The following is a 27,308-nucleotide window of genomic DNA, read 5'->3' on the forward strand; positions in this document are numbered from 1 at the left end:
TCATGAAAATAAAGAAAACTCTTTGAATGAGGTGGTGTCCAAACTTTTGGTCTCTACTGTACTTCCATGTGAACCACAGAAAATCCTCCATATAGCCCTATAGTACTGATGTATATAGCACCAGGAGATGGTCTGTTTCGCTGGACCATGCATGAAGTTATGGGTCACATGAAGCCAATCTCATACAACCAATGGTAACATCGATTGAGACAAAGAGACGCAAGTAACATTTTACTCATTTTTATTTCTGGACTATTTGTGAGACAGTTTTTTCAGAAGACATTTTGCAGCCACAATAAGAGTCACAGCAACAACTACTGAAGTGATTGAGCCCATGGCCACCAGCACCCACAACTGCAGAGGTTCTTCTACAACCATTCTGGAAGCTTGGGAAATTCCTTCCTTGGAGACCTGGTTAGGCTTAGATCCAGTCACTAGAAGAGGGCCCAGTCTGGCCAGAGTGTATTTCTCTAGATGAGAACCTAGTGGAAGAATTAGCAACACCCATTTTCAAATACCTTGACATTTATGGAAGCTTTAGGGGGACGTTTGAATGAAGAACTCACCAACATCTCTCTTCCCAACTCCTCTTGACCTGGCAGGTTGTGGGCCCCATGCTGTTCTCCGGCTGCCAACTGTAGCACAGTTCCCAGTGTTGCAGCACTGGCAGTTCGCACTGGGGCCTTCCACAGGTGACCAACTGTACGAGCAAGAAAAGTGTCAACCATTGGGAGAACATCCATTGATATCAAAGACCCCATCTAGGGTTGTGTAGTCATCTAACTGAAGACACTCAGGTGTGCAAGGTTTTACCTGCTGGTAGCCTTGTTGTAGGAGCAGGCCTTGTTCATTGGATCAGGCGTCTGGTTGATGTCAGCAGCTCTCAGGTGACAGGTTATGTAGATCTAAGACACCACAATTACAGTTTATATCTCATGCAAAATAATTTACATTCATAATCTTGGACAGCTGGAGAAGTTACCCTCAGGACCCATACTAGAAAGGATTAGGATTCCCATATGGGTTATTCTGTTTCAATAGTTAGAGTTTCTTATTTCAAACAGTTAATGTACATTAGTGTCAAGCAGAATACTATTATAATCAGGTTATCAAAGGAGAATATACACTCCAGTACATTTACCTCCATTAAAGGGAGTCTGTTTCCTAAATTTGACGTTACACATTGCTTACATGGCACTCTTGCACAAGTACCGATGGTTGCTCTGTTAGACTGTCAGCCGAAAAACATTTAATCCATATGCAGATGAGGGCTGGCAAGTGTCCAGGGGCTGTGCTCGTGATGTAGGTGCCCAGGCCACTGCCTTTTCCATATTAGGCTCCATTCACACGTCCGCAATGTGTTTTGCGGATACACAAAACATGGAAAGCGGCAATGTGCGTTCCGCATTTTGCGGACCACACATTGCCGACATAATAGAATATGCCTGTTCTTGTCTGCAATTGTGGACAAGAATAGGACATGTTCTATTTTTTTGCGGAAACGGAAGCACGGATCCGCAAATGTGGATGCAGACAGCACATTCCGTCCCCATAGAGAATGAATGGGTCCGCACCCTTTCTGCAAAATTGCGGAAAGGATTCGGACCCATTTTGCGGACGTGTGAATGGAGCCTTACTACTCCCCAACCTCTTGCTTGTCCTGCCCTGTAAGTCTGTTTTGTTACTGATGCCCATTGTGGCGAGCAGCATCGATAAATCAAGTGCGCATGCGCAGTGCGAAACCAGCAAGCATGCCCAGGCCGGAGGTGCTGGCAGGCAGTGCCATCGCCGGAACAGGATCCTGATCAATCCAAATGCATTGAAATGCTGGATCCATCTCTCCGGTGTCATCTGGCATTATTTTCTCACATGTTTTGTGGTCTAAGCATGCGCAGACCGCAAAAAACTGATCTGTTTTGCCGGAACACTCAGGGCTGGATCCGGCATCAATGCATGTCAATGGGAAGAAATGCCAGATCTGGCATTCCAGCAAGTGTTCTGGAATTTGGGATGGAGATAAAACCGCAGCATGCTGCAGTATTATCTCCGTCCTAAAAAGTCAAAAAGACTGAACTGGAGACACCCTGAACGGATTGCTCTCTATTCAGGATGTATTAGGATAAAACTCAGATCTTTTCTGGTATTTAGTCCCTAGGACAGAACTTAATGCCGGAAAAGAATAACGCTAGTGTAAAAGAACCCTTACAGGGCAGGACAAGCAATGTGAAAGACAGAGCGGCCTGGGCACCTACGAGCCCTCATTCACATATGGGTTAAACATAATTTCAGTTGGTGATTGTTCTTTTTGTGGTGACTAAGGTACCACTGGCACTTGTGCTACAGTGCCATGTAAGCAGTGTGTAACATCCAATTTTGTTAACAGACTAATGTTGAAAGTGCAGGTTAGAACAGTGGCCAGTTGTGTGCTTTCAACCCCAATTAGTGGGGTGAAAACAAGGATGTTAAAGACAACTACAAAAAGTTAATTGCTTGGCATTCAGGGTCATACTACCATCTCTAGTCCTTACCATAGAAAGGTCACTGTTAATGAACCTGAACGCATCAACTGTGAAGCGAAGCTTATTCGCTTCAGATCTTGGAGAACCAAAGGCTGAAGAGGATTCTCCTAGCATTCCATCGATCAAGCACCTGTAGGAGAAATTTTTCAGTGAAGATGCCCTTGAATTAACAGAAGAAAAAAAAAAAAAAAAAAAGTTAACTCACCCATTATAAGCAATGATGTCATAGTGAGGATTAGAGGTCTCATCTGGAGTAAGGGTGGCAACACAGCTATCAACAAACAGCATCATCGGGACGTGGTTCTCCATGTCCACAAAGGCCTCTATGTAGAAGATCTCACCAAGCTGGTAGACCAGTGATCGACGAGGAGCACTCCAGTCCTCTACAGACAAAATAAGGCCATTAGTACAAGACAAGAGACTAAGCACCCCTCTACTGGAAGAAGTCTTACCAGTCATGAGAGTCAAGGAGAAAGACAACCTTTCTTCTGAGCTCACTGTGGTGCTGAAGGGAGCCCATGTTGGCTTGATGGCATTGCTGCTTACATTGCCAAATCTGGAAGAGTAGAGAAATGAAAGGATAACTGTACATGATTGCAAGTAAATAGCAGCTTTCCATAATCATCCCATGTGGCACCACAGTGTAGTCCTATTCACTATAGAGCTGAGCCAATGGACAGGAGGGGTGATTTTGGGAAGCAAGCAGCCATGGTTGTAATGGTGGACAAGCCCTTTGAGAGGTTGACTAGAACTTGAAAGTATCTTGTTAACCATATGGTAAATTAGCGAAGCAGACACTTATGGTATTGAGGCCTTAGGGGTGTTCCAGCACTTTTAACTGAAGTTACAACACCCTGACCAGTCCTGCTCTACTTACACCAAAGAGTTTGATGGTTGCTGACCAAATTTTTTGGTCTTTAGTACTCCAGCCAGGTCCTATTCAAAGAGGGCCTGTCTCCTCCCCAGACATTTGTTTTAGTAATCAATTCCCAGGTCATAACATTTCTGGAGTATCTTGTGGGTTGCAGTCCTCCCCTCCATTATTCCAACCACTATTAAATTACTGGCAGTTTGCAATGAAAGCTAATCTGGGTGTCCCTGCATAGTGACTGGCAGCACCTATAGAATTAGTGTCAGACACCCCAAAACTGAACACTCAGACCTTTATGGCATACTGCCAACTTCCATTAGAAAACAGGAATAGTTAAAGGTTCTCCAGAATAGCTACATGGAGAGTAAGTCAAGCATGTCCAAAGTGCGACCCTCCAGCTGTTGCAAAACAGCTATTATGGCATGCTGGGAGTTGTAGTTTTGCAACAGCTGGAGGGCCGCACTTTGGACATGCCTGTTGTAAGTAGTTGGTGAAACAGACATGCCAAGAGAGGAGACAGTTTAAAGCCGGTCACTAGTATTAACAGAGCAAGAGGGGAATGTTTGTCATGATTCCTTTCAGAGTCATTATGAACCTTGAAGAGGAGCGGCATGATTAATGCAATAATTAGGATGGGGCTACATGGACAGTACAGCTGCTATACTCATTACATGGCCAAAGATCACAGTACCGATGCTACAGAACATTGCTTCATATTGTAAGTGGAATCAAGCTGTGACCATTCCAGTCAGATCCATCAAGACGGGACTGTCTCATGGATGGTTGGGGCAAACAGTTGTCTCAATGTGACCACATTCAACAACTACCATCTAGCTTAACTTGGAAGTCCTGGAAGACATTTCACCACTGGAAGACTCTAGAAGACATAGCTATAGAGCACACTATTAGTACAGACTTACCGTGGGTAGTAACACCAGATGGGAACCACTGCAGGATTGGACCTGATGATGGGCACATTAGGGGAGGTGGTGGGGTTGTAAGACAAGTTGATCTTGTAGACAAGTATATCTGAAGTCATCTTGAGGAGATAAAGAGCCACAATAAGGTTAGTCTCCACTCAAAAGCACAAAAAAAAAAAAAAAAAAAAAAGCAGTGGGAAAATTTTGTAAGAAATGGCCACCCTATAAGATATACAAGAAGAGAAACTTGACAAAGCAGTGGGGCAAGTACATTGCAAGGCCAGACATGGACAACTGGTTAGATTGTGTTATGACTTTGCCATAACACCATAGTATACCAGCAAAAACTAGCCAATATTCCTGGGCACAAGTTGTAGAAAGGGTTAATGTACCTCAAATAAACCAAATCTATGTCCACAACAAAAGATAAGAGAATTTCAGAGAATGAAATTTGTAAATAAAGCATGAACTGGTAAAAGGAGAATTGTGTTATGGATTCCGTTACCACGGACCATAACGCAAGTCTATGACAGAATGCCTTTAGAGGTATTCCGTCATAATACAATTGCATTATGGTCCGTGGTAGTAGAATCCATAACACAATTCACCTTTTACCAGTGAAAGCATAATGAAATTTCAAAATATGAAATTTGCTCATCTCTATCCACAACCATTTCAATATAGTAAAAAAGGACCTAAAGGGTTTTCATGATAAACACAGTAATTGTTGCCCAGTGCATATTTGTCTACTATTAGGGACCTTTAGTCCTCCACCAACTTACCTCTAGGTTGCTGCCACATTCTTGAAGAGCAATTTGAAAGTCTACAGTAGTAACTGAGGCCTGAGATCCAGCTGTGCAGGTCCCAAGGACCAGGTCTGAAGGATTCACCAGTCTACCATTACCATAGAAGTCTCTCTCTACAGTCACCACCATACTGTCCTCAGCACACTGCACTCTGACAGGGGACGATGGGTTCAGCATAATTGGTGGGGGCTGTGTAAGCTGTCGGGACTGATAACCTACTCCAGGATACATGCGACCCCATCCAGACACAGGACCAGAACGTCTCAGAGACCCAATTCCAGAAACTGGAGACAAAATATCTCCTCTAGGAGAACCTACTGCAGATACAGTTCTAGAAGATCCCCATCCAGGCTGATAATTCCTCCACCGAGTGTCTGGCTGGCGCCGATATTGAACCAAGGCACTGCTAAAGCCTGACCCATAGATGAGAACCACAAGCAGCCAACTCCACCTAATCCCAAACAACATCCTGACTACAGGAGAAGTCACACCAGGAAGGGGTGGAGGGAGGAGATCTTTATACCTCACCCATCACATGGTCATCACTTCACCTGACCCTTCATTATACTCAGCTGGACATCATCCACACCTGATGAGGATATGGCAATGCAGAGTCCAGTGGTGGAGTTAATAAGGGATTTGTGTTTATTTCTTGGGTGTATTAATTCCTTAGGGCTCATGCACACGGCCGGTGTTGTTTTGTGGTCCGTTTTTCATGGATCCGTTGTTCCGTATCTGAGTTGTTTTTTTCTCTCTCTGGTTTAAGTCCTCTTCCGTTCCAGAAAACATATCTGTATGGTTTCCGTATGCAATCCGTTTTTTGCGGATCGGAAACGGAAACAGTAACTTAATCACCAAACACATGAGCAATGGGCTCGGCATAGCATTTCTACAGTATGGATTCAGAAAATACGGATGACATACAGATGTGTTCAATATGCGTTCCGTTATTTTTACAGACCCATTGACTTGAATAGGACCTTGGACTGTGATTTGCGGACAATAATAGGAGATGCACAAATTTTGCGGAACATAAATACGGAAACAGAATGCACACAAATTACCTTCCATCATTTTTGCGGACCCATTTAAGTGAATGGTTCCGCACACGGTCCGCAAAAAAATAGAACGGAGGCGGAAAGAAAATACGTTTGTTTGCATGAATCCTTAGGGTTCACATCACTGTTTAGCTTTCTGTCCCTCTGATCCGTCAGAAGACAAGAGGGAAAACAAAACAGGATCCAGTAAAAAAAAAAAAAAAAAAAGATCCTGTTGCATCAGTTTTAGGCTACATGCACACGAACGTTGTTTGTTTCCGCGTCCCTTCCGTTTTTTGGCGGATAGGATGCAGACCCATTAATTTCAATGGGTCCGCAAAAAATGTAGACAGCACACCGTGTGCTGTCCACATCAGTATGTCCGTTCCGTAGCCCCGCAAAAAAAAATAGAACATGTCCTATTCTTGTCCGTTTTAGGCATTGTTACAATAGATCCGTAAAAAAAGAAAGGATGGCACATGGATGTCCTCCATTTTTGTTTGCGGATCCGCAAATTGCCGACTGCAAAACGCATACGGTCGTGTGCATGTAGCCTTAATCTGGTTTGAGATCAGTTTTTTTAGACGGAAACAAAAGTACTGCATGCAGGACTTTTTTTCCCCGTCTAGATGAACAAGGCGCAGAATCAGTTGGTAAATGAGACTTAAAAAATAAGACTGTCGGAAAACGCTTTTTTACTCCTGTAAACAGGCGCAGACACGATAGTACATGTGCCCCGCTGACTGTGTGAATAAGGCAATACACTGGGCTTTTAAAAAGTCATGAGTTGCCCTGGCTTTGCAATGCTGTTTTTGCATTATTTTCTCGCACTGGCGGTTTTGCGCCATGTACATTTGAGAGTCGTAGAGACCAGGACGGGAACCTGGATCCCAGCAACTTTACTAACTTTAGGAAAAATACTACTTCTCCACTTTTTTCATTCAACTCCTGGTTTTGGATTAAAAACTGCCTCAAAAAGCGTGAACGTGTGTCAGCACCCTGGGGGAGTGGAGCGGTTTTTCTCGCCATGTGCACGACTCTCCATAAATTAGACAAGTCTTACAGCAGCGCAGGAGGGGCATCTAAGACCGGCGTAAAATGCTGGTCCTAGTAAATGACCCCCATTCTCTATTTCTTCTCAGTTATGTATCCAGGGGCAGGCTGGCCATACATCCTACAGGAAAATCTCTCAGTGGGCTGATGCCCAAGGGGCCCCCCAAACCCCCAACTGCACTGTGGTATTTGGTTCTGCTGGGGCAGTATATTGTGCTGCACTGTGGTATTTGGTTCTGCTGGGGCAGTATATTGTGCTGCACTGTGGTATTTGGTTCTGCTGGGGCAGTATATTGTGCTGCACTGTGGTATTTGGTTCTGCTGGGGCAGTATATTGTGCTGCACTGTGGTATTTGGTTCTGCTGGGGCAGTATATTGTGCTGCACTGTGGTATTTGGTTCTGCTGGGGCAGTATATTGTGCTGCACTGTGGTATTTGGTTCTGCTGGGGCAGTATATTGTGCTGCACTGTGGTATTTGGTTCTGCTGGGACAGTATATTGTGCTGCACTGTGGCAATTGGTTCTGCTGGGGCAGTATATTGTGTTGCACTGTGGTATTTGGTTCTGCTGGGGCAGTATATTGTGCTGCACTGTGGTATCTGGTTCTGCTGGGGGCAGTATATTGTGCTGCACTGTGGTATCTGGTTCTGCTGGGGCAGTATATTGTGCTGCACTGTGGTATTTGGTTCTGCTGGGGCAGTATATTGTGCTGCACTGTGGTATCTGGTTCTGCTGGGGCAGTATATTGTGCTGTACTGTGGTATCTGGTTGTGCTGGGCAGTATATTGTGCTGCACTGTGGTATTTGGTTGTGCTGGGGCAGTATATTGTGCTGCACTGTGGTATCTGTTCTGGCTGGGGGCAGTATATTGTGCTGCACTGTGGTATCTGGTTCTGCTGGGGCAGTATATTGTGCTGCACTGTGGTATATGGTTCTGCTGGGGCAGTATATTGTGCTGCACTGTGGTATGTGGTTCTGCTGGGGCAGTATATTGTGCTGCACTGTGGTATTTGGTTCTGCTGGGGCAGTATATTGTGCTGCACTGTGGTATTTGGTTCTGCTGGGGCAGTATATTGTGCTGCACTGTGGTATTTGGTTCTGCTGGGACAGTATATTGTGCTGCAACTGTGGTATCTGGTTCTGCTGGCGGCAGTATATTGTGCTGCACTGTGGTATATGGTTCTGCCTGGGGCAGTATATTGTGCTGCAACTGTGGTATCTGGTTCTGCTGGGGGAGTATATTGTGCTGCACTGTGGTATATGTTCTGCTGGGGCAGTATATTGTGCTGCACTGGGGTATTTGGTTCTGCTGGGGCAGTATATGTGCTGCCTGTGGGTATTGGTTCTGCTGGGGCAGTATACTGTGCTGCACTGTGGTACCTGGTTCTGCTGGGCAGTATATTGTTGCTGCCTGTGGTATCTGTTTCTGCTGGGGCAGTATTTTGTGCTGCACTGTGGTATCTGTTCTGCTGGGGCAGTATATTGTGCTGCACTGTGGTATATGGTTCTGCTGGGCAGTATATTGTGCTGCACTGTGTATCTGTTCTGCTGGGGCAGTATATTGTGCTGCACTGTGGTATCTGTTCTGCTGGGGCAGATATTGGGGATGCACTGTGGTATTCGGTTCTGCTGGGGCAGTATATTGTGCTGCACTGTGGATCTGGTTCTGCTGGGGCAGTATAATGTGCTGCACTGTGGTATTTGGTTCTGCTGGGGCAGTATATGTGGCTGCACTGTAGTATTTGGTTCTGCGGGGGCAGTATATTGTGCTGCACTGTGGTATCTGGTTCTGCTGGGGCAGTATATTGTGCTGGCACTGTGGTATTTGGTTCTGCTGGGGCAGTATATTGTGCTGCACTGTAGGTATTTGGTTCTGCTGGGGCAGTATATTGTGCTGCACTGTGGTATCTGGTTCTGCTGGGGCAGTATATTGTGATGCACTGTGGTATTTGGTTCTGCTGGGGCAGTATATTGTTGCTGCACTGTAGGTAATTTGGTTTCTGCTGGGCAGTATATTGTGCTGCACTGTGGTATTTGGTTCTGCTGGGGCAGTATATTGTGCTGCACTGTGGTATTTGGTTCTGCTGGGGCAGTATATTGTGCTGCACTGTGGTATTTGGCTTCTGCTGGGGCAGTATATTGTGCTGCACTGTGGTATGTGGTTCTGCTGGGGCATGTATATTGTGCTGCACTGTGGTATCTGGTTCTGCTGGGGCAGTATATTGTGCTGCACTGTGGTATTTGGTTCTTGCTGGGGCAGTATATTGTGCTGCCTGTGGTATCTTGGTTCTGCGGGGCAGTATATTGTGCTGCACTGTGGTATTTGGTTTTGCTGGGGCAGTATATTGGCTGCACTGTGGTATCTGGTTCTGCTGGGCGTATATTGTGCTGCACTGTGGTATCTGGTTTATGCTGGGGCAGTATATTGTGCTGCACTGTGGTATTGGTTTGCGGGGCAGTATATTGTGCTGCACTGTGGGAATCTGGTTACTTGCTGGGCGGTGGCTAGGTATATTGTGCTGCACTGTGGTAATCTTGGTTCTGCTGGGGCAGTATATTGTGCTGCACTGCTGTTATCCTTGGTTCTGCTGGGGCAGTATATTGTGCTGCAGCTGTGGTATTTGACTGTTCTGCGGGGGCAGTCTATTGTGCCTGCCACTGTGGTATCTTGTTCTGCATGGGGCAGTATATTGTGCTGCACTGTGGTATCTTGGTTCTGCTGGGGCAGTCTATTGTGCCTGCACTGTGGTATTTGGCTTCTGCTGGGGGCGGTATATTGTGCTGCACTGTGGTATCTGGTTTCTGCTGGGGCGGTAGTATATTGTGCTGCACTGTGGTATTTGGTTGTGCTGGGGCAGTATAATGTGCGCACTGTGGTATTTGGTTCTGCTGGGGCAGTATATTGTGCTGCACTGTGGTATCTGGTTTGCTGGGGCAGTATATTGTGCTGCACTGTGGTATTTGGTTGTGCTGGGGCAGTATATTCTGCTGCACTGTGGTATTTGGTTGTGCTGGGGCAGTATATTGTGCTGCACTGTGGTATCTGGTTGTGCTGGGGCAGTATATTGTGCTGCACTGTGGTATTTGGTTCTGCTGGGGCAGTATATTGTGCTGCACTGTGGTATCTGGTTGTGCTGGGGCAGTATATGTGCTGCACTGTGGTATTTGGTTCTGCTGGGGCAGTATATTGTGCTGCACTGTGGTATTTGGTTGTGCTGGGGCAGTATAATGTGCTGCACTGTGGTATTTGGTTCTGCTGGGGCAGTATATTGTGCTGCACTGTGGTATCTGGTTCTGCTGGGGCAGTATATTGTGCTGCACTGTGGTATCTGGTTCTGCTGGGGCAGTATATTGTGCTGCACTGTGGAGCCTGGACCTAAAAAATGCCTCACGAGACGTCGGACTTAGCGACTTTCCCCTCCGTGCAGCCCATACATACCGGTCTCTGTACAGTATTTAAACAAAGTTTCGCCCGACCCCAGTCATCAGTGTTAACGTCTTGGAAAACCCTTTTAACGTGACTTAAGCCTCAGTCACATGTCAGTGTTCCATGTCCGTGTGCTGTACCTGTTCTCCAGCGCACGTCCCCCAGTCAGTTTAATGTCTGTATTCACACATCAGTGTTTTTAGCACGGACGCCTGCTGCATTTTGTCACGGATCCATCACTCCCATTACAGTCTGGGTCTGTGAAAACCACGGATGTACCACGGATACCCTCCGTGTTTCATGGATCACTAGGAAGAGATGTTTGGAAAATAATTTTTCAGCTGTGCTATGTCAGTGAGACACGGATGACACACGGACAGCAAAAATACTGACACACGGACTAGAGATGAGCGAATCGAATCCTACGAAGTGGAATTCAATGCGAATTTCAGGATAAATTCGATTCACCTAGAATGTGAATTTCCTCATGCTTCGTGTCAGCGAAACGATTTAACCTGAAATTGTCTAAAAAACAAAAAAAATCTAACTTACCGGCTCCATTTGCTCGCGACAGCTTGCCCGCCTCCATCTTACTTGAAGATCTCGGACGAAATCCCAAGCGGCGCGAGATTACTTAATCACGCCAGCCAGATTTCTGCCGAGATCTTCAAGCTAGATGGCGGCGGCAGGCCCGTCGCGAGCAAATGGAGGCGGTAAGCTTGATCTAATTTTTTATTGTTAAAAACTGTGTGAAATTACACTCAGATGCCGCGATCATGAATGAATGCGACATCTGAGGGGTACAATGACGGAGGGGGGGGGGGCGGCGCTATCGCAAATCCCTGTCATTGAACCCGCTACTACATCTTCACGGAGGCATCACTGGCCACCTCTTCACGGATGTGAGTACGGACACGGATGTGTGAATGAGGCTTTAGGTGCATAAAAAGTTTACTAAGCGATGATAAAATGTACACGTACAAAAGATAACACAAAGAGTAAAGTCACCAAAGCCGTGAACAGATGAGCGAGCTCCCGACTGACCAGTCCCCTTCATGGTAACATAGCAGCTTAACTAAAATGGTGGCTGCATGTGTTAGAAAGTGAAAGACATTGTAGGGGAGACAATCCCAGGAACATCACCCATAATACCGTGCAGCATCCCCTGTGATGTCACAGCCCTATAAGGCTACTTTCATATCTGAGTTTTTGACGTCCGGCAGGGGATCTCAAGACCACAGCAAAATGCATCCGTTCAGAATGGATCCGGTCGTATCATATTGGAAATTGAGAAACCAGATCCGGTGTCAGGCGCCGGATTAAGTTTTTTCGTGTCTGTAAAAAAAACAGATACGGCACCATTGACTTACATAATTTTTGGTGCCGGATCCGGCTTGCTCAGATTTCTCTGCCGCACACAAAAACGCTGCTTGCAGCCATTTTGTGTCTGGCATGGGAACACAACAAACTGGAACGGAATGCATTCTGGTACACTATGTTCCGGTTTGTTCAGTTTTGCCCTCATTGACAATAAATGGGGACAAAACTGAAGCGTTGTGCTGTGTCTCAAAACCGGGCAGCACAACGCCTAAAACCCTCATCCCGTGCGGTCTCCGTGGCAAGCATTGTTGCATACAGTTTTAATGAACAATATTGGAGAGGGAGAGTGCAGAGAGAGTGCAGGGAGAGCGCAGGGAGAGAGCAGGGAGAGTGTAGGGAGAGTGCAGTGAGAGTGTAGGGAGAGAGCAGGGAGAGAGCAGGGAGAGTGTAGGGAGAGCGCAGGAAGAGTGCAGGGAGAGTGTAGGGAGAGTGTAGGGAGAGCGCAGGGAGAGAGCAGGGAGAGTGTAGGGAGAGTGTAGGGAGAGTGTAGGGAGAGTGCAGGGAGAGCACAGGGAGAGAGCAGGGAGAGTGTAGGGAGAGTGCAGTGAGAGTGTAGGGAGAGAGCAGGGAGAGTGCAGGGAGAGTGTAGGGAGAGCGCAGGGAGAGAGCAGGGAGAGTGTAGGGAGAGCGCAGGAAGAGTGCAGGGAGAGTGTAGGGAGAGCGCAGGGAGAGTGTAGCGAGAGCGCAGGGATGATGTATCACCGTGTGCATCACAGCGCAGTCATTCATAGTTAATCCGTTCTGTTAGCGATACAGTTACTGTGCCTCAGTATTAAAGGGGTTCTGCAGTTTTTTTAAACTGATGATCTATCCTCTGGATAGATCCTCAGCATCTGATCGCCGGGGTTACGAAACCCAGGACCCCTGCCGATCAGCTGTTTGAGAAGGATGCGGCGCTGGCAGTAGCGCAGCTGCCTTCTCGCTGTTTACCGCAGGCCCAGTGACGTCGCGACTAGTATCACTGGCCTGAGCGGGGCTAAGCACTGTTCACTTGAATGGAGCTTAGCCGCGCCCAGGCCAGTGATACTAGTCGTGACGACACTGGGCCTGCAGTAAACAGCGAGAAGTGCAATGGCCAGGTTACGGTATTTGTCGTGGCGCCAATTGCAGCGTGTGCAGGGTACTATCCCAGGGCCCTTCAAAGGTGTTATAACGCAAGTCCCAGATTAGGATTGCCAGAGCGGTGTAATGGCCTTTACTGTCTCTACAGGGAGGTGATAATTGTGTCATGGTGTCTCCTACCTGGGTACGGCGGGGCTCCTGGCTCACTTGCAATAAATTTTAGTGTAGTGATAGTAGGAGTAATAGAGGAACTTTGCAGAACAAATGATGTCCAGAGCTTTAGATGAAGTTCAAATGTTTCTTTACTTGAAGTAACTTGCATCCAAGCAGTATACAGCTTTGGTCTCTTGGTCCCAGCAGGTTCTGGCGATCATTGGCAGGAATGAGTACTTCTGCATTAAATTTAGAGCTTTCAGGATAAAACTGTCTGCTTGGTAGCTCTGTAACTATGGCAGGGTTAGCGTCTGCACTTATCTGTAACTTCTGCTGTGTGGGGACTGTAACGGATCTCCTAGCACCCCGACTGGGTACCTCAGTTGATGGATGCTCCTTTTGCTTCACGAGGGTTCCAAGCACTCCACTTGACACCGTAAGCACTGCAGACCTCACAAACCGCCACAGCTTGGTTGGGATCTCGCCGTCTTCTACTCACCCTGGGCCCAAGACCAGGAACCAGATTCCAGTGGGTAGAACCGTGTTGCAATCCCAGGAGAGTATAATACTAATAGCAATCCCCAGAGTAAATATAGCTGTTACCCCCACACAAGAGATGAGGCTCTATGTTGACGGTAAAACAGGAACTCACTTTATTGAAGACCAACTCAGTATATATACAGTTCAAGAAGTCTAGCAACATAAATCAATCAACCATGAACAACATGCAAACGGTCATCTTCACCCCCTTCCTAATGAATGAATAGGGAGAGAGGAGACACATGTGCTGGGATTATCTCCTGATTGTATCATCGGGGGATCTACTCATCTACACTGGAGTCGGCTACTCCTAGAGTCAGCTATCTTAATCCCATCACTAACACAATCAGTGGGAGTCTCAGTGCAGAGTTAACCCTTTTTGTGTTGCTGGATTCACACCCTGCACCTTTAGTGGTCAATAGGAAATATGTGGCATATAAACTCCACACATGTATAAGGGTTCCTAGTTCCTTGTAACCCCAAAAGGTCTGAGGGGGTCTCCATAGTTCTTGGTCCATAGTCTGTAGGAAGGAGGCTGGCCCTCAGGCTTTTCCAGCAGCCCCAGTGACAGTTCAGTCCGTCACAGGGACAGACTAGCTGAGGAGGATATGGCTTCTCCTAGATCTCTGGACTTATCTCTCAGATAAATTCTCAGGGGACACTTTCTTCCTGGAACTCTGGAGGTTGTCTGTAATTTTCTGCTTTCTTTATCCAGCTGAGCTGAAGGTACTCAGACTGGGTATATGGCCAAGTCTCAGCTTAGACTAGTCCTTGCTGTCTTCCCTATCCAGGGGTTCGCCTCACACACACCCTACCCCTAGCAGTGGGGAGCTACACTCACACTAACTTCCTTCTCCACCCATGCTGCTGGATGTGGGAACTGTCCACCTCTCTCACAGAGGGGGAGCTAAGCTGGAATAATCCATTCCAGCCTAGATTCACTAAACTGTAGCTTGGGTTGTCAGATGACTGAGAGGGGCTGGAGAAGATCCAGCGGTCATGGTCCATATCGGAACCAATGATCAAGTTAGAGGAAGGTGGAGAGTCCTTAAAAATTATTTTAGGGATTTAGGTCAAAAGCTTAGGGCAAGGACCACAAAGGTAGTGTTTTCCGAAATACTGCCTGTACCACGAGCCACACAAGAAAGGCAGCGGGAGATTAAGGGAGGTTAACAAGTGGCTCAAGAACTGGTGTAGGAAGGAGGGGTTTGGGTTCCTGGAGAACTGGGCCGATTTTTCTATCGGCTACAGGCTCTATCTTAGGGACGGGCTGCACCTCAATGGGGAAGGGGCAGCTGTGTTGGGGGAGAAGATGGCTAGAAGGTTGGAGAAGTGTTTAAACTAGGGACTGGGGGGAGGGAAATTACATTATAGGAGGGGAAGATAGGGCAGATAGAGACCGGGGGCAAGGTAGTGAGACTGGGGGAGGAATGGAAGGAGGGACTAGAACAGTTCAGAAGGAAAGGTGTAGGGTAAAAAATATACATAAACCTCTTAATTGTATGTATACTAATGCCAGAAGCCTGACTAATAAAACTGGGGAACTGGAATTAGTGATGTGTGAGGAGGAGTATGACATAGTGGGAATAACTGAGACATGGCTGGATGATAGCTATGACTGAGCGGTTAATGTACAAGTTTACAGTCTGTTTAGAAAGGATCGTCAAAACCGGAGAGGGGGAGGGGTCTGCCTTTATGTAAAGTCCGGTCTAAAGCCCACACTCCGTGAAGATATAAGTGAGGGACATGAACATGTGGAGTCACTGTGGGTAGAGATACATGGAGCTAAAAACAACAATAAATTACTAATAGGAGTTTACTATAAACCACCTAATATACCAGAGTCCACAGAAAATCTACTACTAAATGAGATAGACGAGGCGGCAAATCATAATGAGGTGGTTATTATGGGGGACTTCAACTACCCAGATATAGACTGGGAAACTAAAACCTGTACATCTCATACAGGAAACAGGTTCTTGGCAATAACCAAAGACAATTACCTCTCCCAACTGGTTCAGGACCCGACTAGAGGGACGGCCATACTGGACTTAGTATTAACGAATAGACCTGACAGAACAAGAGGTTGGGGGACACCTAGGAAATAATGACCATAAAGTAAAACCCTTCCAATTATCCTTCAAACGAGCGTTTCTACAGGGAGGAACAAAAATACCAAACTTCAAAAAAGCTAAATTTAGCCAACTAAGAGAGGCCATAGGCCTAACTAACTGGGACAAAGTCCTCAAAAATAAAGATACCGCCACAAAATGGGATATTTTTAAAAGCATCCTGAAATCTAATTGTAAGAGGTACATACCTTATAGAAATAAATGGTTAGGGAACAAAAATAAGCCAATGTGGATAAATAGAACTGTAAAGAAAGCAATAAATGACAAAAAGAAAGCGTTAAAATCACTGAAACAGGAGGGTAGTGAGGAAGCACTGAAAAAAAAATAGAATATGTAAAAAACTAATAAAAGCCGCCAAACTAGAGACTAAGAGATTAATTGCCAAAGAGAGCAAAACTAACCTTAAAATGTTTTTAAATTATATAAATGGTAAAAAGTATAAATCTGAAGGTGTCGGCCATCTACAGAGCAATGAGGAGGAAGTCGCAGAGAGGAAAATAAACTGTCAGATGACATGCTAAATGTTGAAATAAATTCTCCATTAAAAGTGTCCTGTCTGACCCAGGAAGAAGTACATCAGCGACTTAAAAATATTAAAATAGACAAATCGCCAGGACCGGATGGCATACACCCCCGTAACCTAAGAGAATTAAGTAATATCATAGCCAGACCCTTATTTCTGATATTTGCAGACTCTATACTGACAGGGAGTGTTTCACTGGATTGGCGCATAGCAAATGTGGTGCCAATATTCAAAAAGGGTCCAAAAACAGAGACCGGAAACTATAGAACGGTAAGTTTACCATCTGTTGTGGGTAAACTGTTTTCTAAGAGATGCTATTTTGGAGAATCTCAATAAAAACAAGCAAATAACATCATATCAGCATGGCTTTATGAGGGATCGGTCATGTCAAACTAATTTAATCAGTTTCTATGAGGAGGTAAGTTCTAGACTTGACAGTCGTTAATCAATGGATGTCGTGTATCTGGACTTCTCCAAGGCATTTGACACTGTACCACATAAAAGGTTAGTATATAAAATGAGAATGCTCGGACTGGGAGAAAACGTCTGTAAGTGGGTAAGTAACTGGCTCAGTGATAGAAAACAGAGGGTGGGATTTGAAATACAGCCATTTTGTGCAAAGATATATTTACTTCAGGCCTACAGTAGTTCAGGCCCTGTGAGATACCTCCTCTACATACAGGGGTTTGAATCAGGCATTTGAAATACAGCCATTTTGTAAGCACGGTCAGGGCCATTATATCTCCATAACAGCACACTGGGTAAATGCAGTGGCGGCTGGGCCTGAGGCGGATAGCAGTTTGGCGCATGTCCTTCCACCACCGAGGATTGCAGGGCGCTTTAGTTTGCCTTCTGTTGCTTCCTCCTCCTACTCTGCTTCCTCATCCTCTACCAGCTCCTCATCCGGTCAGCGTAACATCTTCACCACCAACTTCAGCACAGCCAGGGGTAAACGACTGCAGGCAGTTTTAAAACGTATCTGTTTGGGGGACAAACCCCACACCCCGCAGGAGCTGTGGACGGGCCTTGAACAACAGACCGATGAGTGGTTTGCGCCATTCAGCCTGAAGCCCGGCCTGGTGGTGTGCGATAATGTGCGAAATCTTGTAGCAGCTCTTGGACTAGCCGGTTTAACGCACATCCCTTGCCTGGTGCATGTGCTGAATTTGGTGGTGCAGAGATTCCTTAAAACTTACCCCGATATGTCAGAACTGCTGCATAAAGTGCGGGCCGTCTGTGCGCTCTTTCGGCGTTCTCACCCTGCTGCTGCTCGCCTGTCAGCGCTGAAGCGTAACTTCGGCCTTCCCACTCACCGCCTCATATGTGACGTGCCCACAAGGTGGAGCTCCTTGCACATGCTGGAGAGACTGTGCGAGCAGCAGCAGGCCATAGTGGAGTTTCAGCTGCCGCGCGCACGGGTGAGTCGCTCGGCAGAACAGCACCACTTCACCACCATTGACTGGACCTCCATGCGAGACCTGTGTTCCTTGTTGCACTGTTTCGAGTACTCCACCAACATGGCCAGTGCCGATAATGCCGTTCTCAGCGTTACTATCCCACTTCTATGCCTCCTTGAAAAAATGCTCCTGGCGATGATGGAAGGGGATGTGGCACAGGAGGAGGAAGAGGGATCATTTCGTAGGGTTTACGGCCAGTCATTCCCAAGTGGCTCCGAGGGTGGGTTCCTGCACCCACAAACCCAAGGTACACAATTGTCCAGCTAGGGCACAGTTCTAGAGGATGACTAGGTGGAAGATGAGGAGGAGGAACCATGTTCACAGCAGGGTGGCACCCAGACCAGCTCATTGCCATCACTGGTGCGTGGATGGGGGGGGGATACAGAGGACGCAGATGATACACCTCCCACAGAGGACAGCTTTTTGTTGCCTCTGGGCAGCCTGGCACACATGAGCAATTACATGCTGCAGTTTCTCCCCAATGACCGCCGAGTTGCCCACATTCTAACTTGTGCTGATTAATGGGTGGCCACGCTGCTGGATCCCCGTTACAAGGACAACGTACCGTCCTTAATTCCGTCACTGGAGCGTGATTGTAAGATGCACGAGTACAAGCGCGCGCTGGTAGACGCTCTGCTGGTGGCATTCCCACCTGACAGCGGGGGCTCAGTGGAAGCACAAGGCGAAGGCAGAGGACGAGGAAGAGGTCGCCAATGCAGCTGGGGCACCGCCAGCACCTCAGAAGGCAGGGTTAGCATGGGCGAAATGTGGAAAAGCTTTGTCTGCACGCCACAACAACCAGCACCACCCGCTGATATGGAACGTCTTAGCAGGAGGCAGCATTTCATCAACATGGTGGAGCAGTATGTGTGCACACGCCTACACGTACTGAATGACGGGTCTGCCCCCTTCAACGTCTCCAAATTGGGCAATTGGCCTGAGCTTGCCCTTTACGCCTTGGAGGTGCTGGCCTGCCCTGCAGCCAGTGTATTATCTGAACGTGTATTCAGCACGGCAGGGGGCGTCATCACAGACAAGCGCAGCCGCCTGTCTACAGCCAATGTGGACAACCTCACGTTCATTAAAATGAACCAGGCATGGATCCCTCAGGACTTATCCGTACCTTGTGCAGAATAGACCTGTATACCGGCACTAAACAGCCATTGTTATACTGCAGCGCAATGGCTCATGTTTATATTTTGGATATTTACCACTCTTTTGGAGTATACCTTAATTTTACAAAATTAAATTAAAACCAAAAACCTGTGTTGGCTATCTCGTCCTCCTCCACCGCCGCTTCCACCTACTCCGCTACGTCCACCGCCTCCTCAAACTCCTACTCCATATGGAACTCCACCTCATAAATCTATTTATTTTTTTGTATGTGTTTTATTTTATATCATTTCAGTACTTTGTAATTTACATTTTCGGGATAGTACCACTGCTATACCAAGTAGACCGGTAAAAAAATAAAATAAAATAAAAATTTAATTGTCAGTTACATTTTATGGTTAAATTAACAAATTTTTGGGTGTATAGTACCACTGCTATACCTAGTAGACAGGTTAAACAAAAAAAAAATGTGTCATTTACTTTTTCGGGTGAAATTAACAAATTTTTGGGTGTATAGTACCACTGCTATACCTAGTAGGCCGGTTAAAAAATAAATAAGTTGTCATTTACATTTTAGGGTGAAATTCACCAATTTTTGTGTAATATACCCCTCCTCTACCTAGTTGACAGCTTAATAAATTTCAATAATTTTTCTGTTACATTCTTGGGTTGACATTATACAATTTTAGACGTGAATAAACACCCGCTATGCATAGGTGACAGGGAATAAAATTTAATATATTATTCAGTAATTAATGCGCACCACATCCTTTCATTCAATGCTTAAACTTTGAAACGTTGTCACACTTTTATGTTTTAATAATCTCTCCCATATTTCAACTCTAATTTTAAATTTGAAAAAATGAATCCTCCCTTGGATGTGGACTCTCTTTCTCACGCTCCCTCTCTGGCCTGGAACCATGGTAGGCGCATAAAAGAACATCGAAAGTTGATAGAGCAGATATCAAATTGGATCGTGAACATCATGGGGACGTGCGACATGGTGGGGCCGTAAGTGTGCACACGCCTACATGAACTTACTGACAGGGGTCAGCCCCTGCAACTTCTGGGTCTCCAATTGGGCACATGGCCTGAACTTGCCCTTTACCCTTTGGAGGTGCTGGCCTGCCCTGCAGCCAGTGTATTGTCTGAACGTGTATTTAGCTTGACTGGAGGGGGTTATCACAGGTTATATTTCCCAATGTTTTGGGGTGTACCCTAAATTTAAAAATAAAATTCCACCGACACCGCCACATCCACCGCCTCCTCAACCTCCTACTCCAAATGGACCTGGTCCTCCTAGATCAAGATTTTATTTTATTTATTTTACGTATTTTATGTTATTTAAAGTCATTTCCCTATCCACATTTGTTTGCAGAGAACTTGCCATGCTCTTAACCACATTTTGACGCCATTTGCAGCCCTCTAGCTCTTTCCATGACATTTTTACAGCCATTTTTGCACTCAAAAGTTCGGGTCCCCATTGACTTCAATGGGGTTTGTGTTCGGGGTCAAGTTCGGGTCCCGAACTCGAACTTTTTTCCGAAGTTCGACCGAACCCGTCGAACCCGAACATCCAGGTGTCCGCTCAACTCTATATCAAAGCTCTCTTGTAACACATGAGGCGGCATCACCGGAGGATCCAAGTATAACAGGCTAGTATTCCCAATCAGAAGTCTGTCCTTCTCCGGGTCCTCTTTGTGGCAGCCAACCTGCATCCACCACCAATACAGTGTCCTTGTTGTCATCATCTGTTTCTTCTCCAGCTAAGACTTCTTGTCCTTCACATCATCGTGAACCATCCATAACGAAATGTATGGCCATGAAAACTCTATTCTCAGCCAGCAATTGGCTTGTCTACAAGCTGACCCCCCCCCCCCCCCCCCCCACCTGGTGCAGGGCCGGGAGGTAAGGGGTTAAAGTAGATTGAGCAGTTTAGGCAGAAGGGGTGGGGTTTAGGTAATAAAAAGGGGGTGGCGGCATGGAGGGGGTACTATTTTGTTGGAAAAGTGAACTGACTTACCGGCACTATGTCTCAGGCGGTGGAGGAGATTTTGCGGCAGCTGAGGGCGGCTGCGGAGGCCCGAGGCCCTGGCTGGCTACAGGAGAAGGTAGCCGGCTTGTTTCAGGGGGAGGCGGCGGGTATTGTGAGGCCGCAGCCGAGTGTTAGACGGCCACGGCGGGTATGGCCGCCGGAGCGCCTGAGCCCTGATGTCACCCCCAGGGTCCGGCAGCTATTCAGGAGCCCCTCCAGGGACCCTCCACTCCGGGGGGATGATATGCAGCCTCTTCCCAGTTCCTCTAGGCGTGGGAGGAGTCCAGCTTGTCGGCGGGAACCAGAGCAGGCCCCCGGCCTCGATAGCTAGCAGCATGGCGGCAGGAGAATGCAGGCTTTCATCTCTCTCTGCCGGGAGGAAGGCCTGCTTGGTGGGGGAGAGCCGACAATGGCAGGAGTTGTGAGGCTGTGCACCAGGAGGTGGCGATAGTGAAAAGGCTTCTTCAAGATGGCGGACACCCCTCAGCTGGTCCTGCTCATGTGTTGGATGGAGAGGGATCCAGGTCGGAGCAGAACGCGTCCAGCGCTGAGGATGCTGGGATTACAGGTTCGAGTGGATCATCATCCCCATCTGGAATGGTCATGTCAGTGAGGTCTGAAATCGAACGGCGGGAATCTGGACCAACGACTGCAGGGTTCACAGCGCCCGGGCAGCCAGGTGAGGCAGCATTGGGGGCGTTTCTTGCTTTAATTCAGGGTGCTGGTATGGTGGGTCTTGAAGGGGGTCAGAATGAAGTCATTGGTGGGTTGGGGTGGTTATTGTGTGGTTTGGTGGGAGTGGGGGCTAGGGCATCGGGTGCTGTGCCCCTGCAAGCTTGGGGTGCAGGGTTAGGGGTTTGTGGGACATCGGATGGCGGGGTTGGCGGTTCGGTATCTGTGCAAACGCAGGCAGGGGGCGAGGAGGATAGGCCCAGGGTCGATGCAGCTGGGGGGAGGTGTACGTGTGCTTCGAGGGCCCTCTGGGGGTGCACTTGAAGAAGGAGGTGAGAGAGAGGCTATGGAAAGGGGGGTATGTCGATTCAGGGGCCCCTCTGGGGACCCTCCACGCCGGGGAGATGATGTGCAGCCTCTTCCCAGTTCCTCTAGGCGTGGGAGGAATCCAGCTTGTCGGCGGGACACAGAGCAGGATGGGGGTGCCAGGCCCCTGCCCTGGGCAGCTAGCAGCATGGCGACAGGAGACGGCAGGCTTCCACCTCTAGGCCGGGGGGAGGCCTGCTCGGCGAGGGAGAGCCGACAATGGCAGGAGTCGCGAGGCTGTGCACCAGGAGGTGGCGATGGTGAACAGGCTTCTTCAAGATGGCGGACAGCCCTCGGCTGGTCCTGCTCATGTGTTGATTGGAGAGGGATCCAGGTCGGAGCAGAACGCGTCCAGCGCTGAGGATGCTGGGATAACGGGTCCGAGTGGATCATCGTCCCCATCTGGAATGGTCGTGTCGGTGAGGTCTGAAGTCGAACGGTATCGGTGCAAACGCAGGCAGGGGGCGAGGAGGATAGGCCCAGGGTCGATGATGTAGCTGGGGGATGTGTATGTGTGCTTCGAGGCCCCTCTTGGGGGTGCACTTGAAGAAGGAGGTGAGAGAGAGGCTATGGAAAGGGGGATATGTCGATTTTTTTTTTTTTTCGCTTCTCCTCCTTGAGCGATTTAATCTGAATATAGTTAGGAAGGATGGGGGGAAGAAAGAGGAGGAGGAGATGAGGCGGTATCGTCTGATACCCCGCACTTTTGCGAATTGGCTCCAGGCCTTCGCTATCTTGGCAAGCGTAATGGGGAAAAAGTCGCCGGACAGTTGTTCTGCGCTTTTTTGCTAATTGGATACCATAGGGGAAGCTTATAGGGTGTATAGGGGTTCTGGGTGTCTACGGTATGACAAACAGTTTCGTCAGAGGAAGGCGGTCCGCCCTAGCATGCGGTGGGACCAAAAAGACATTGGCCTTTAGATGAAGGTGATGGCGCCGGTATGGCATGGGCAGCCCTTGTAGGGGGAGCAAGGAGGGGCCGGTCAATCTGGGTTTGCGGCGGAGTCAGCTAAGGGCCTTTGTTTCTTGTTCAACAAAGGGAGTTGCAAGTTTGTGCAGAAATGCAAGTTTAAAGAGGACTTTTCACTACAATAAAAAATTGAAACTAAGCATACAGACATGGAGAGCGGTGCCCAGGGATCTCTCTGCACTTACTATTATCCCTGGGCGCCGCTCCGTTCTCCCGGTATAGGCTCCGGTATCTTCAGATTTTCGGCTCAACTGGGAGGAGCCTGCCAGCATCTCCTTCTCCCAGGCTGTAGTGCTGGCCAATCGTAGCGCTCAGCTCATAGCCTGAGAGTTTTTTTTTGCTACACTTGCGGGGGTAGTCACAGGGCCAGCCGTTGTTTTCGGAGAGAAAAGCAGAGGGGTGGTGAGGCAGTTGGAAAAGGGTTGGACGCCAGTTCGGGCGAACGGGGTTTCGCCGATGGTTTTAGTATCCTGTCTTTTCCTTTGGATCCGGTAGTTAGAGCGCCTAAGAATCTGCGTTTGGCGGTAGAACACCCTGAGGTGGTGACGCAAAAATTAGCTAAGGAAGTTCTGTTGGGAAGAATGGACGGGCCTTTTGATGAGTTCCCATTGGTTAATTTAAGGGTTTCTCCGTTGGGCATGGTACCAAAAAAAGCCGAAAGCATTTCATCTACATCACCATTTGTCGTTTCCTAAGGGGGTGTCGGTGAACAAAGGTATTGATCCTGAGCTGTGCTCTGCGGCCTATACTTCCTTTGATGCGTAGACTGGGTGCGGAAAGTTGGGTCCAGGTGCCCTGTTGGCAAAAACGGACATTGAGGCAGCGTTTTGTCTTTTGCCCATTCGCCCAGGTAGTTTGCATTTGTTGGGTTGTTTTTGGGATGGGGGTATTTTGTTAATCGGTGTTTACCGATGGGGTGTTCCATGTCTTGTGCATATTTTGAAAAATGTAGCTCCTTCCTGGAATGGGTGGTGAAGGACGTGTCGGGGTGTTCTTCGCTAATTCATTATCTGGACGATTTCCTGTGTTTGGGCCCGGCGAATTCGCAGGTCTATGCTTTGTTGTTGGCCTCGGTACAGTCGGTGTTTGAGTAGTTTGGGGTGCCGTTAGCGGCAGGGAAGACAGGTGGGCACACAACGGAATTATATATTTTGGGGATAGTTATGGACACAGTACGGATGGAGTGTAGGTTACTGGAGGACAAGTTGCGGGATTTGAGGGCAGCGGTTGCAACGGAGTTAAGTATGCCTAAAATTCGGTTAAGACAGTTGCAATCCCTTTTAGGGAAGCTGAATTTCGCTTGTCGGATTATTCCAATGGGTCAGATTTTTTGTAGGAGGTTGGCGGCGGCTACGGGGGAGGGGGGTGTTTCCGGGCATCATTTTATTCGGCTAGGCAAGGAGTTGAAAGGGGATTTAGCGGTTTGTGATGGGTTTTTGCAACAGTTTAATGGTAGGGCATTAGTCATGGGGGACATGGTTGACAGTTTTGATTTGTTTTCAGATGCAGCGGGTGGTGTGGGTTTTGGTGTCTATTGTGAAGGGCAGTGGTGTGCGGGTCAGTGGCCGGAGTCCCGGGTTTTGAGGGTCTGGGTAAAAGCATTGCACTGCTAGAGTTGTTTGCCATAGTGCTGGCTGTGGTGCTCTGGGGTGACAGTTTCAGAAATCGGAAGGTTCGTTGTCATTGCGACAACTTGGGTGTGGTACAGGCAATCAATAGCCTCGTCTCCCCCCGTGGTCCGGTTGTTGCAGCATTTGGTTTTACTTAGTTTGCCTCTTAATGCTTGGATTTTGGTGGTTCACCTGCCAGCGTTGATAATGGCATGGCTGACGCTCTTTCTCATTTACAGTTGGAAGCGGTTTCATCATCTGGCCCCGGATGCGAAGAAGGAAGGGTTGGTGTCTCCGAGTGGCTTTTGGGATCTCTTGGAGGTACAGGTAGCAGGTCTGTTTAAGGAGTCATTGAGTGCCGGTACTTGGTTGGACTACGGTAAGGTGTGGCGTAGTTGGGAACAATGGTGTGAAGGTTAGGGGATGGGTGTTGATGGAGGGCAAACCACTTTGTTACTGTTTTTAGGGCATATTGCAGGAGGAGGGTTGGTCTGTGGCACGTGTGAATCGTTGCATGGCAGGTCTGGTTTTTGGTTTTAAATTGCGGTTACCTTTTCCCGGATTTACAAAAAACTTTTTTAGTACGACCAAGTTGTGTTTAAAGGGTTACAGGCTGGGTGTACGCGAGCGGCGGACGGTAGGAGGCCGGTTTCCATTTTGAGTTATTGTGCCAATAGGGGTTTGGCATGAGTTCGGTTTGAAGGTCGGCAGTGACGTGCGGTTCTTTTGTTTGCCTTTTTCGTTAGCCTTTTTTGGGGCATTACGTTTGGGTGAACTAGTGTGCAGGAGCGTGCGCAGTCAGGGTGGCTTGTTGTGGAGGAGGATGTGGATCTGGTATGATGACAGGGTGGTGGTCAGTCTTTCGGGCATCTAAGACGGACATGGAAGGCAGGGGTTTTAGCGTCTCGTTATTTGTGTTTCTGGGTTGTCGTTATGGCTTCGATCAGTTGCTTGAGTGATTACAGGTAGGGTGTTAATTTTGCTGGGGTGGGGCCTCTTCTTCGCCATGATGATGGGTCCTTTTTGTCACGTTTCCAGTTTGTTGTGGTGTTCAAAAAATGTTTGGGAGCTTTGGGGATGGATTCTAAGAATTTTACAGGTCATTCCTTTCAGATCGGAGTGGCGATGGAGGCGGCAAGGTTAGGTTTGAGCAATGAGGTTATTAAGAGGATTGGGAGGTGGGAATCAGATCGTTTTAAGTTATACGTGCGTCTTGTTTTTTTTTAATATGATGGTGGCTGTTAATTCAGTGCTTGTTTTCTTTTCTTTGTGTTTCAGGTGGCGCGGCTGTTTTAGTATGGATTCTTGGGCACTCCTTTGTTTTTTGGGGGGCCCTGTAGGAGGATGTGCAACCGAATGGGTGTCAGTTGGGGTTCAGGAGAGATGTCGCGATAATAAGGTGGCTCGGGTATAGAGGCATGTTGTGGGGGAGTGTTATGGGTGAGATGCACCATTATGCTCGATTAGAACGTCCCCCGGACATTTTAGTGTTACATGTCGGGGTAACGATTTGGGGGTTAGACCTTGCAGAGATTTGATCAAGGACATAAAGTTTGATTTGTTACGGTGGTGGTCCTTGTTTCCTGGTTTGAAATCAGTATGGTCGGCTATTGTGCCGCGTAGGACTTGGCGGGAGGCGCGTTCGGTGGATTAAGGTGAATAGGGCGATTGGAAAATTTGTTGCCAGCAACTGGGCTGTGGTGGTTCAGCATCCGGTTTTGGAACCGGGTACTGGTTTTTTTTGGAGGGGCAGATGGGTGTTCATTTGAACACGGTAGGTGTTGACGTGTGGTCCTTGGGTTTGCAAGGAGATATTAAAAGGGTGTTAAGGTTGTGGAGGAATGCGAAGGCTTGAGGTGATAGGGTCAAGCTGGCGTCGCTGGCGGTGGGAGTCATAGAAGCTGGTGGTATTGGACGGTATTGGAAAATGGGAGGGTCTCTAAGGTTGCGGCTGGACAACTCATAGTTGAGGCATTTGGTTGGTTCGAAGAGGTGTGTGTCCATCAGTTGGTGTCTCCGAGCTGGAGTTTCGCGGCTGGAAGCAAGATGGAATTTGCCGTGTTTGGGTTAGGAATGTTTTAAAATTTGGTGCTTCTAAGACCTCCCTCGTCAGGGTCTATGTTACTGTTATGTATATACTGTATATTTCTTATGTATTTAATTTATTAATAAAAGCGGCTGCTGTGACCGATTTAATCCGATCAGTGGTTGTGTGTGTTTTGTTGGGGAAGGGCGGGATTGGGTTATCATCAAGGGGGTAGTGAAAGGCCCTGTGGAATAACCAATAACCCAAACATGTGGAAGTGTGGAAGAGGACGTTGGAGACTCCTTGTGATTCACACTGGCTTCCGCAAGGTGCTGGCAATGTCCAGGAGACTTGCAGCAACAGAACAGTCTACAGCTACCCCACTTTATCCACGTCGTTCTATCTCACTTGAACTCAGCATTGCACATGCTCGAGCATCTGTATGAGCAGCAGAAAGCCGTGAATGATTTTGTCATGTATCAGACTGCCTCAGAATATGTTGTTCCCAGGTCAGGCAGTGGCAGCTCATGCTGTTCATGCTTCAGTTGTCCCTAATCCCTTCATATTTATCTTAGAACAGGTGCTCATACAGCAGAGTGCGATGGAGGAAGAAGAACAGCTAACATATCTTGCTGT

The 27,308-nt window shown here is 47.7% G+C and overlaps 1 protein-coding gene across 1 annotated transcript; it reads right to left on the bottom strand.

The window, feature by feature from the left end:
* Positions 1-252: 252 nt before the first annotated feature.
* Positions 253-5,584, bottom strand: LOC122929272 (zona pellucida sperm-binding protein 3-like). Its single transcript, XM_044282791.1, has 8 exons — positions 5,093-5,584; positions 4,311-4,429; positions 2,972-3,075; positions 2,725-2,902; positions 2,529-2,649; positions 814-905; positions 567-700; positions 253-482 (listed from the first exon to the last, which is right to left on the bottom strand). The coding sequence occupies exons 1-8, from the start codon at positions 5,582-5,584 to the stop codon at positions 253-255; spliced, it is 1,470 nt and encodes a 489-aa protein (XP_044138726.1).
* Positions 5,585-27,308: the final 21,724 nt, after the last annotated feature.

Source organism: Bufo gargarizans, chromosome 2 (genome assembly GCF_014858855.1).
Source record: "Bufo gargarizans isolate SCDJY-AF-19 chromosome 2, ASM1485885v1, whole genome shotgun sequence".
Classification (NCBI taxonomy): domain Eukaryota; kingdom Metazoa; phylum Chordata; class Amphibia; order Anura; family Bufonidae; genus Bufo; species Bufo gargarizans.